Source organism: Orycteropus afer, unplaced genomic scaffold (assembly GCF_000298275.1).
Source record: "Orycteropus afer afer isolate SDZICR_OR568_19922 unplaced genomic scaffold, OryAfe1.0 scaffold00505, whole genome shotgun sequence".
NCBI lineage: Eukaryota > Metazoa > Chordata > Mammalia > Tubulidentata > Orycteropodidae > Orycteropus > Orycteropus afer.
In genome coordinates this window covers 1,700,306-1,711,873 of record NW_006922092.1, presented here as the reverse complement: position 1 = coordinate 1,711,873, position 11,568 = coordinate 1,700,306, and the positions used below count along the sequence as shown (strand labels likewise).

General features: G+C 38.1%; 1 protein-coding gene across 1 annotated transcript in view; it reads right to left on the bottom strand.

Annotated features, from left to right (window-relative positions):
- Window positions 1-6,945: 6,945 nt before the first annotated feature.
- Window positions 6,946-11,568, bottom strand: part of RASSF6 (Ras association domain family member 6) — an 89,283-nt gene continuing 84,660 nt past the window's right edge. Inside the window, exons 6-11 of the mRNA XM_007955491.1 lie at window positions 10,348-10,532; window positions 9,171-9,272; window positions 8,783-8,834; window positions 7,315-7,433; window positions 7,121-7,218; window positions 6,946-7,021 (exon numbers count right to left, since the gene is read on the bottom strand). Of these exons, the coding sequence (XP_007953682.1) occupies window positions 6,946-7,021; window positions 7,121-7,218; window positions 7,315-7,433; window positions 8,783-8,834; window positions 9,171-9,272; window positions 10,348-10,532 (632 nt within the window). The remainder of the gene's footprint in view (window positions 7,022-7,120; window positions 7,219-7,314; window positions 7,434-8,782; window positions 8,835-9,170; window positions 9,273-10,347; window positions 10,533-11,568) is intronic.

Below are 11,568 nucleotides of genomic sequence, written 5' to 3'. Positions count from 1 at the left end.
ATCATGCTCTACAATAAAACTAACTATTTCATGGAGCCAAGAAATAATAAAATATACCACTATATTAGACAGAAGGAGCTCTGGTTGGGTAGTGCCTAATGCATCTGACTGCTAACCAGAAGGTTGGTGATTCAAACCCACCAGCTGCTCCTTTGAAGGAAGATTTACTGCCTTGGAAACCCAATGCAGATCATTATGAGTCGGAATTGACTCAATGCCAGTGGGTTTAGTTTTTGGTGCATTAGATACAGTGTTGAAATGTTTTATATTTTCTTCAGCTACTAGATCAGGCTTGTGTAAAAGAAGCCATATATAGAGGAGATTTTTATAAACATATTTCAGACCATTCATTTACTCATTCATTTGGACATTAATTAACTAATTCATTCATTCTTTTATTCATTTGATTTTTATTGAACACATCCTATATACAAGACACAACAATAAGTTAACATACAAAGATAAATGTGACAGATTCTGTACCATTAATGACATATAATCTAGAATTTAATTTGAACTAGCATGTAACTAGTAATGAAATATTGGACCACCTAAAACAAAAATAAATAGTTTTGTGACAGAAGTTTAAATTATTATTTAAAAGAAAAAAAAAATTATTGTGATTTGGGTGCAAACTTACAAAGCAAATTTATTTTACTGTCAACAGTTCATATGCACTTTGTTTCATGGCACTAATTACAATCCCACAATAAACAGCTCTCTTCCCCTCTCCTCCTTGTGACCACCCCTTCCCTATGTCCTTATCTACGAATTCTTCTCTGTCCAGCTTTCGCCCTATGCAAATGCTGCCCTTCTGCTCTTTCATGGTTGACTGAGTTAAGGTGTGCATCTCCCTGGAGTAGGTGTTCTGCCTTTTGGCCTTTCTGTTCTTTGGCTGAGAGCTAACCCATGGAAGTGAGTCCAATTCCAAGACAGGATAACCCAGAGCCATAATCTTAGGGGTTTCACCAGTCTCTTTCCAACCAGTAATTCTGGAAATTTTTGTTTTTTTGAATTTTGTTCCACAGTTTTTTCTCCCACTTTAACTAGGATCTTGTATTTTGCAAAGATGTCTCTGAAGTAAATAGACACATATTTGTCTCAGAAATTGTGTTAGTTACCTATTGCTAAGTAACGAATTACCTCCAAAGTTAGCAGGCAACTACAACAAACATTTATTATCTTGAACAGTTTATGAGAATTTAGGAGTGGTTTAGCTGAGTTTTCTGGCAAGGATCTTTCATGAGGTTGCAGTTAAGCTATCAAAATGGCTGCAATCATCTGAAAGCTGGACTGGAGCTAGGTGATTCACTTCCAAAATGGCCTACACACATATCTATTGTTTTATCCTTTTATAAGACACTACTTAGAAGGGATTAGGTTTAGGACCCATCCTCATCTGGCATGACCTCATTAGCATAGTAAAAACACAAACCTATTTCCAAACAGGGTCACATTCACAGGAACAGAGGTAAGGATTCCAGCATTTATTTTTGAGGAGCACAGTTCAACCTAATACATATTTTGCAAGGGGTGTGTGGGTATTATTACTTGGAAGTAGAATTTACCTCTACAATTAAAGTGTATTAGGAGATATAACTTCGATGGTTATATAATATTCTAGAATAATGTTTCTTGCTTTCTTCCCTCTACCTTTTTTTTTATTTTTGAACATTTAGACTATTTCATTTTGCCATAATAAATGACAATATAAGGAATATCTTTACAGAATAGATCTGTATCTCTGATTATTTCCGTATAAGATATTAGAAGTAGAAATATAGTACAAACTTACTATTAAATTGCTTTTAAGAAAAGTTATATCATTTATATTTCTACCAGCAGTTTATGAATGCCCATTTCATTGTAATTTGTTGAATGTTTATTCTCATTTCTTAATCTTTTCTAATTTAATAGCAAAAATGTATCTCATTTCTCTTTAATTTTGTTTTCTGATGTGTCAGTTATCATTTTATTGCTTCTCAGCTCCGAATTCATTCTTTAATGCCTGCTCTGTGAAAATTGCTGTGGGTCTATATTTTCCTTCATTGCTGGCATGATGTTGTGCTTTGTCAGTAGAAAGAACTGGAGAGACATTTCAGAAGAAAGAGTTTTTTCCTGCTTCTCTTTGTTAGCTGGCCAGAATCCTGGAGAGCAGGTTTTCTCCATTGTTCTGCCCAGAGGGTTTTCTTAGTGGTAGTTGTCTATAGAGCAGCTGCTGTCCCTTTCTCTCTGCAGCTCTAGACTGGGGCAGAAGCAGTGTAGCTTGTGGGTTCCTGAGTGGTGCAAAAGGCTGGTAACCTTTGAAAGGTTGGTGGTCCGAGTCCACCTCAGAAAGAAAAGCCTAGTGGTCTACCTCCATAAAATCAGCCATTAAACAACATTATCTAGCACAGTTCTACTATAGTTCTACTATGACACAAATGGGGTAGCCATGTATCTGAATTGACTCACAGACAACTGGTTTTTTAAGCATAGCCTGGATCCCCACTGTATCCCTATACCTAGTTTAAGTCATTGTCCTCCATACCTTCTTGTAGGCCCTGTGCTTGTCCATATAGAGAGCCCATAGGGCTGGCCACCTAACTAGCCAGCTGCACAACCTTTTTCAATGCATCCTCTTGAAGCTGCTCAAGCCCAAGTCACACAGAAATGAACAAGTTCTCCAGCTTCTAGTCCAGCAGCCCCCACAGTGGTACCCCAGCTCCCTCTGTATGCTTGACTCCTTTGTACCCACCCATCAGCCTTTGCTCACATTTCCCCCAAATATTTGCTTGCTATGATTATTTTGACACAGATACAAAGCACTCCAGGTCTTGTATCTACAGTGACACACCAACTCCTTCTGCACACCTACCCATTTTCCTTGGGTCATTCACACGCCAGAGGGTTGCTTCTGTTTGTCCAGCAACTGTGGCCTAGTTCTGGCTTGCACAACCTAAAGAACATCTCCACCATCCAATGGGCTTCAGTACTATCTTCTCCAGTGAATTCTGGACCCCCATTTCAAGCTATTTGTTTTGTGATACTCTTCTTCAACATTATGGTACCTTTTAGAGTTCTCTTTCAATCTGTATAGTTACTCTCCTGTGATAACTTAATAATTCTTCATATTAAACTTCTCCTATTTAAATCACTGCATGATTTCTGTCTTGTAATTGGGCATAGCCTAAGAGAGTTGATCATTGTTAAGTTGAAACTTTTCCCCTATGTTTACTAGCCATTTGCCTTTTCTCTTCAGTGGTGTGAGAATGTGCTTCTTTATTTCAAGAACTGTTAGCTTTGACTTCTCAGTAATTTCTGAGGGTCAGTTGATGATATTTCAGTTTTCTTGACAGTTCCAGCTAAAAGAAGCTTAAACAGCATGATGTCTGAAAATGCCATTTAAATTTAATTTGGTATTTTTTATGCCATCTGCTTTTTTTTTCCTTCTTCTTCTTCTTCTTTTCAAAAGAAATCCACTATGATTCCTGGGATACAGACACCAAAGATGAACCCTTTTGTACATATACTACTGTGTGGATTGATCTATGGGTGGATAGATGGGTGGATAGGCTGAACGATCAGGTATGTCTAGGCAGGGGGGAATGGGACCATGACTATGTATAGGATTGGCAGACAATGTATCTACAAACATATTTGTGTATTCTGTAAGAATGCCCAGGTATATAGTAGAGCTGACAAAGGGCAAGGCTGTAGTCACTTCTTGGTCACAGCCAGCTACCTGGAGGGAGTAAGTAGTTGGACCTGTGGGCTTGGGACCATGGTTATAGAGGCCATCAAGCTCTATTGGCATAATATATTACACAAAAACATTGTTCCACATCCTACTTTGACGAGTAGCAACTGAGATCTTAAAAGCTTGCAAGCAACTATCTGGATGCAATGATGGGTCTCTCCTTGTTCAGAGCAAAGAAGAATGAAGAAAGCCAAAGACACATGGAAACAATTAGTCCAAGGCACTCATACATCATGTGATCCTCAGCCTATATGACTATGAGGCCAGAAGAACTAGATGGTGCCTGGCTACCACTGTCAACCACTCAGAGGGGGATGTATATAGGAGATCCTACACAGAGTGGGAGAATAATGTGGAACAAAACTTAAAATCATAAAAAAAGAAGGATCATGTTTTCTGGTCTATTAGAGCCTGGTGAAACCCCTGAGACTACGCCCTTCAGGTCTGGAATTGAACCTACTCTCCTGTGGCTTCTAGCCAAACAAAAGATAGGCATATGAGCTGAACATTTACATTAGGTAGATACACTCCTTGGAGAGATCAGTCATGGGATAATAGAAGGGCAGGGAGACAGCTCAGGAGGCAGGAGTGCATGGGAGGGAAGGACAAAGGGAAGAGGTAACTATGGGGAGGAAGTAGGAAGACAGCTGTTACATTGTGGGGAAATGCAGTCAATGTCATGAGACAAAATATGTATGAACTGCTGTGTGGAAAATGAATTTGCTCTGTAAACTTTCACACAAATCACAATAAAAATTAAAAAGAAAGAAAGAAAGAAACCCGCTGTGATTCCTACTCATAATAACTCTATGTGATGGAGTAGAGCTGCCCCCTAGAGTTTCCAAGGCTGTAATCTTTATGACAGCAGACTGCCACATGTTTCTCCTGCAGAGCCACTGGTGGCTTCAAACTGCTGATTTTTCGGTTCACAGCTGAGCATTTAACCACTGCTACCAGGGCTACTTTCTTTCAAAATACTTTCTATTAAAAAGTACTATCTTGGTACTTCTCTTATGAATCTTGTGGATTATTAATATATCAAAAATGTGAGGAATTCAAATGGAAGTAGGCTAAAGAATAGAAGGATGTTACGTAAAACTCAACTGTAGCATATGTTGTTGTTGTTGTTGTTATGTGCCATATAGTACATTAATAAATTCATAGATGATACTTCGGCCATCTCCTCATTCTTAGGTGATTATTTTTTTCTCTCCTTTTGTCTAAATGGGTTAGGAAGATTTGTAAACATTTGAGAATTATCATGAGGGTTGTCTTATATCAGAGGGATGCTGAGAGAGCTGAGCTCCATATCCTTGCCTGGTTTCAGCTACACCAGCTTTGCTTTATCCATTGTTTTTGTTCAACAATAAATACTTATTGTGGGCCAATTATTGTCCTAAACTGAACAAAAAGAAAAGTTGCCTTCAAGCTGATTCCAATTCATGGTGACTACTTGTGTCTCTGGGTAGCACAAATGGTCAAGTGCTCAACTACTAACCCGAAGGCTGTTGGTTCAAGCCTACTCAGAGACCCTTCAGAAGAAAAGCCTCGTGTTCGGCTTCTGAAAAGTCATAGCCTTGAAAACTGTATGGAGCACAGTTCTAACTGGGTAGAACTCATGGGATTGCCATGAGTATTGTTCTGTTGTTGTTGTTATCTGCCATAGAGTCGGACCTGACTCATAGCAACCCCTTCTTGGGTTTATGAGGTATCACTACAGAAGTAGATCGCCCAACTGTCCTAGCTGATGAAATAAATTAAGTCTCTATGGTATATTTGTTTGGCAAAATAAGAAAAAGAAATATAGTTCATCTGAGTTTAGAAAAAAAAAACTTAAGAATATTTTTTTAATATAATTAGTAGAACAGAGAAAAAAACATAGGACTTAGGTTGAGAAATGACCATTTTGATTTCTTAACAAAGTTCATTATCTTTTTCTTCCCAAAGGACAAATAGTTCTGATGTTATAGATAGCTGAAAATTATAAACCCACATAAAGAAAGTCCTAGATTTTATGAAAATGGCAGTTTTCAAGGAGCTATAAAACACGGTCACCTTGGTAGTGTAAGAGTATACTTTTTTGTTTACTTTGAAAACTTGTACCTTCTACTTTTCAGTCATTTCTGAGAGTTGGTTGATAGTATTTCAGTTCTAAACTCACAAACTCACTGCTGTCAAGTCGGATCCGACTCATAGCGACCCCTCCTTGAGTTTCCGATGTGGTATCACTATGGAAGTAGATTGCCCAATCTTCCTTCTGAGGAGTGGCTGGTAGGTTTGAACCACCAGCCTTCTGATTAGCAGTCAAATGCCTTAGGAACTATGCCACCAGAGCTACTATTTCAGTTCTTGTTGTTGTTGTTGTTATGTGCCGTCAAGTCAGACCCGACTCATAGTGACCCCTCCTTGGGTTTCCGAGGCAGTATCACTACAGAGTAGATTGCCCCATCTTCCTTCTGAGAACTGGCTGGTGGGTTTGAACCACCAGCCTTCTGGTTAGCAGTCAAGTGTCTTAGGCACTATGCTATCAGAGCTAAAAGAAGCTTAAACTATATGATGCCTGAAAATGCCATTTAAATTCAAGTTCATTAGGTATTTTAGTATAAAAGACATTTGGAATACACAGTATTCAAATTTATTTCACTTACTGAAACTAAATTCAACCTCATTTTAGTCCAACTGTGAATCCTAGTTAAACTCATCACTTCAAAGAGAGACAAGCTTTTTGGACATTCAATTTTCTACAGATTCAAAGTCATCTATCTATCTATCTATCTATCTATCTATCTATCTATATGTTGTTGTTGTTGTTATGTGCCATTGAGTCAGAACTGACTCATAGCCACCCCTCTTTGGGTTTCCGAGGCTGTATCACTACGGAAGTAGATTGCCCAACCTTCCTTCCGAGGAGTGGCTGGTGGGTTTCAACTGCCAGCCTTCTGGTTAGCAGTCAAGTGCCTTAGGCACTATGCTACCAGAGCTTTTATATATATACATATACATATACACATATATATATTTGTATGACTATAGATATAGCATTTATGCACTCATCCCATATTAAAAGATTTCTAACTTCTTGACCTGTTTCAGCAATTTGTTGGGTGACATTTGAGTTGTTTCTGACTCACAGTGACCCTATGTACAAGGAAGAAACAGTGCCCAGTCCTGTGCCATCCCCACAATAGCAGTAGTGGTCTGTAAAGCTAAACTGTTGTCTCTGTTTTTACTACACGTTTACTTTGAAGACATTTCAGTATCATAGCCTTTTCTGTACTGAATCTGAAAATAAGGAGAGAAAAAATATTAAAAATTGAACACATTGTGTGCCTTTGAACTTATTAGAGGACCATGTATCTAGAATGCTTACTCTTGACTTACTTTGCTATTGTTCTTTGAATCTCTCTTTTTTCTTCTTTATTTAATCTTTGAAGAATGGTTTCCAAGAAAGAAAAATGAAAATTAATGTACCAAGCCACCTGAGAAAGAAAAAATGGGGGAAAAACAGAGTGTTTATATTTGAGGTGCTGACTCAGAAAGGAAATAAGGCAGATTCAGGGTTATGGTATCCATACATCGCTGCTAATTTCTTCTGTATCTCTATCCATGAGGAAAATGCGAGCATGCTTTTCAGAAGGTCCCTGTAGGAGCCTCTGCAATAAAGGAATGTCTGTCTTCTTTAGCCTTCTCCGTTCTGCAAATGAAACAAGAATCAACCACAGTCAGAAGTCCATTATAGAGGAAAAAGAAGTCCATGATAGAGAAAAAGAAGAAAGAAAATCTGCCCATTCTTTTCTTTCTATAGCTTACGTGGAAGTAAATAGGACCTGAAAAGCTCACATATCAGGAGACACTCATTCAACATAACAAAATGAAATGAAAACTTTTCAATGAATTAAAAACGGAGTTTTTTTCTTTTGCTGTTCTTAAAGTTTTGACCTAATATCTTAGAGAATTCAACCTTGCCCCTGGTTATGTTATTCAGACAAATGTTTGCTCCATTTATGGCTTTTGTCAAGCAACATGCCTCAATATATAGCTCAAAAAACCCAAACCAGTTGCCTTCAAGTCATTGCAACTCATGGCAGAGTGTGTTACAGAGCAGAAAAGCATCCCATAGAATTTTCAAGGCCGTGATCTTTTGAAAGCAGACCACTAGGCAGGCCTTTCTTCCAAAGTGTCTCTGAGTGGTTTTGAACTGCCACTTTTTGGACACTAGTCAGGTGCTTAAACATTTGTGCCAATCAGAGAATGACTTTCTCTATGGATCAAAACTCCACGGGATTGACTTTTTTTTTTCAGGTTTTTCAAGTGTTCTGTCTTTGACAGGGTGTAGTCTTAACCACTTTTCTTCACTTGTTTTAGTAAAAAATATTTGAGTTTTCTTCTCTGACAGGTTTCTGCCTTAATAGGTTCTGGCTTTCATCACTTCTTCAGTTCTCATAAATAGATTATGTATGTGTATATATATATATATATATATAATATATTAGTGGAGCTCTGGTGGCATAGTGCCTAAGGGATTTGACTGCTAACCAGAAGGCTGGTGGTTCAAACCCACTGGCCACTCCTTGGAAGGAAGTTTGGGCAACCTACTTCCATAGTGATACTGCCTCAGAAACTCAAGGAGGGGTCGCTATGAGTCTGGTCCAACTCGACGGCACATCACAACAACAACATTGACTCAATAGGAGCTCTGTTGGTGTAGTGCCTGAGGCATTTGAGTGCTAACCAGAAGAGCTGCTCCTCAAAAGGAAGACTGGTCAATCTACTTTCTAGTGATACTGCCTTGGAAACCCAAGGAGGAGTACCCGGCTGAGTCAGATCCAACTCCATGGCAGTGAGTTTGGTTTTTTGGTTTTGGTATTGACTGAGTTCTTATATGAATCTATAAATTTCATTCATTCAAATACTTATGCTTATGTGCACACACAAGCACCCACCATTTCTCTCTCCCTTCTTTCCTTCCTTCCACAGCATGAGATAGATAAACTGTTGGAGCCATGTGAGAAGAATGAGTTTTAGATTATTAGGCTTTCTTACCTCCTGTTGAAAATATAATATAAAGAGCAAAATCCTGTGGACTATTTTCAATCTGTCAAAGGAAAAATTATAAACAAACATGAATTCTCTGTGGTCATGATCTCATCCAAACCAACTAAATTCAATTTATGTATTTGCTTCTACACTTCTATTTTCCACTTTCAGAGAATAAATCAGAGTTCCCTGCTCCCCTGGGAGTAATACAATTTTTTTCAGGGAACAGTTTTAAAATCAGTATTATATAAGAAAGAATCCTTCATAAGTGAACAGTCAATTAAGATAGACTTTACATGTTCATAGGTCTTTTTCAGAAGAGTGGGTTTAGAAACATGCCTACAATTAAATTACATACAAGACATTTATAATTGAGTTCAGTTATGAAGATTACCTTGAATTTTTGAAGAAGTTCCTTTATCACTTCTTCAGTTCTCATAGTACTATTTATTCTTACTTTAGTTTCTGATTCAAAGGCTGGAGTGAAAATTGATGTCTACCAAAAAAAAAAAAAAAAAAAAAAAAAACATTGTCATGTAATTCCTTAAATTATTTGAGCTAATCATAATCAATGTTTTGAACCTGGCCTTCTCATGGGACACATCACTTCAATCTCTGTCATCATCTTCACATGGCTTCCTTCCCTCTGTGTCTCCGTATTTAACTTTTCCTCTTCTTATGAAGGACTCACCCTTACTAATTACATCTGTAGAAAGCTCTATTTCCAAATGAAATCACATTCACAGGTTTCAGGTGGCCATGAATTTTTGGGAGATGCTTTCAACTAAATACAGATGAGTTCATCCATTACTTTGGTTAAAAACATGGGTTCTGGAGTCAGACAAGTATGTATTCAAGTTCAGAGTTACCACTTAAAAGCAGTGTGGCTAAGACTCTGTGAACTTCAATTAATTCATCTATAAAGTGGAGAAAACAATGATATCTACTTTAAAGGTCTTTTTAGAAACAATTAATGAAATGAAAATAAATTCAAAATAGTTTAATACTTAGCACATATGTAGTTACCAATAATTATTAGATATACTACTACTATTATTATTTGGGAGCTCTGGTAGCATAGTGGCTAAGGCACTTGACTGCTAACCAGAAGGCTGGCGGTTCAAACCCACCAGCCACTCCTCGGAAGGAAGGTTGGGCAATCCTACTTCCGTAGTGATACTGCCTCGGAAACCCAAGGAGGGGTCGCTATGAGTCAGGGCTGACTCGACGGCACATAACAACAACAACAATTATTATTTAGGAGTCCCTGGGGGGCAGAAACAGTTAATACACTTCCTCAGATTGCTAATGGAGAGGCTGGCAGTTCAAATCTATTCAGAGGCACTTCAGAAAAAAGGCCTGGAAATCTACTTCAAAAAAATCAGCCACTGAAAATTCTGTGAAACACCATTCTACTCTGACACACATGAGTTCACCATGAGTTGAAATCAACACAAGGCAAAATGTCATTATTATTACTATTTTTAATCACAAATTGGATTGAATGGTATTGTAGACAACAACAAATAGACATCACCATTTTAACTTGACTTGATGGGAACTTAACTCACCTCATAGTTGTAGAAATGTCCGTTAATAGAGGTCCTATGGTTCTGTCTGTCTTTTCTGTCTGTCATTGGAGGCTTTATCCTTTTTCTTACCAAGGCTGCTTCACTCATAGTTCTGTAGAGCAGTGGAGATTCTGGCTCTTCATCTGCATGAGGCTTCAAAGTGCTGCTGTTATAAGATAAATAATCTGGGAAAAATAAAGATTATAAGCCCATGTCATTTCGCTCCCTACCACCTGTCATCCTGGGTGGATTTCATTAATTTTAACAATATTGCTATTTCCTGGATGTATAAAAGCATTGTAGTCCACTACTTAGCTACATGTCAATATATTAAATGTTGTCTGAAGCTAGTTCTAGCAAATTTGTACAGTAAATTTTGTATCAAAGAAAATCATATGGCTGGGATTTGAGTAGTCTTTCAATTTTAATTTTTTGGGGGCTTGGTGCATTACATGGAATTTAAGGATGCTGTAGCTGGAAGATCTGAAGGCAGGTTAGGTAATCTACTTCCATAGTGATACCACCTTGGAAACCCAAGGAGGGGTCTCTATGAGTCAGATCTGACTGTTGTTGTTGTTGTAATGTGCTGTGGTGTCAGACCCAACTCATAGCGACCCCTCCTTGGGTTTCTGAGGCAATATCACTATGGAAGCAGATTGCCCAACCTTCCTTCCGAGGAGTGGCTGGTGGGTTTGAACCATCAACCTTCTGGTTAGCAGTTAAGTGCCTTAGGCACTATGCTACCAGGGTTCCTCAGATCCAACTACACATCTAATAATCAATTCTGAACCCATAATTAAAGTATGGTAAGCTGAAATGACTTTCCTATAGACATAGAACTTATAAATGATAGATTCAGGCCTAGATCTTAATTTTTCTTTGACTCAGAGTTCACTGTACCTTTCTTAAAAAGATAGCTATTGGGCTGTGGTTTCCCTATAAAGTTCATGAAAATTCTTGAGGAGGTAGCTATGTTTTATGGAGGGCCTTCAAAGACTTTGTTTTCCACTTTTATAAAAGCACAAGTAAAACATTATTAGTGTCTAATAGTAACATAAGGAGCTCTGGTAGTATAGTGCCTAAGGTATTTGACTGCTAACCATTAGGTTGGTGGTTCAAACCCACCAGCCACTCAGCGGAAGGAAGACTGGACAATCTACTTCTGTAAACATTTACTGCCTCAGGGACCCAAAGGGGGTTGCTATGGGTTGGAATTGACTT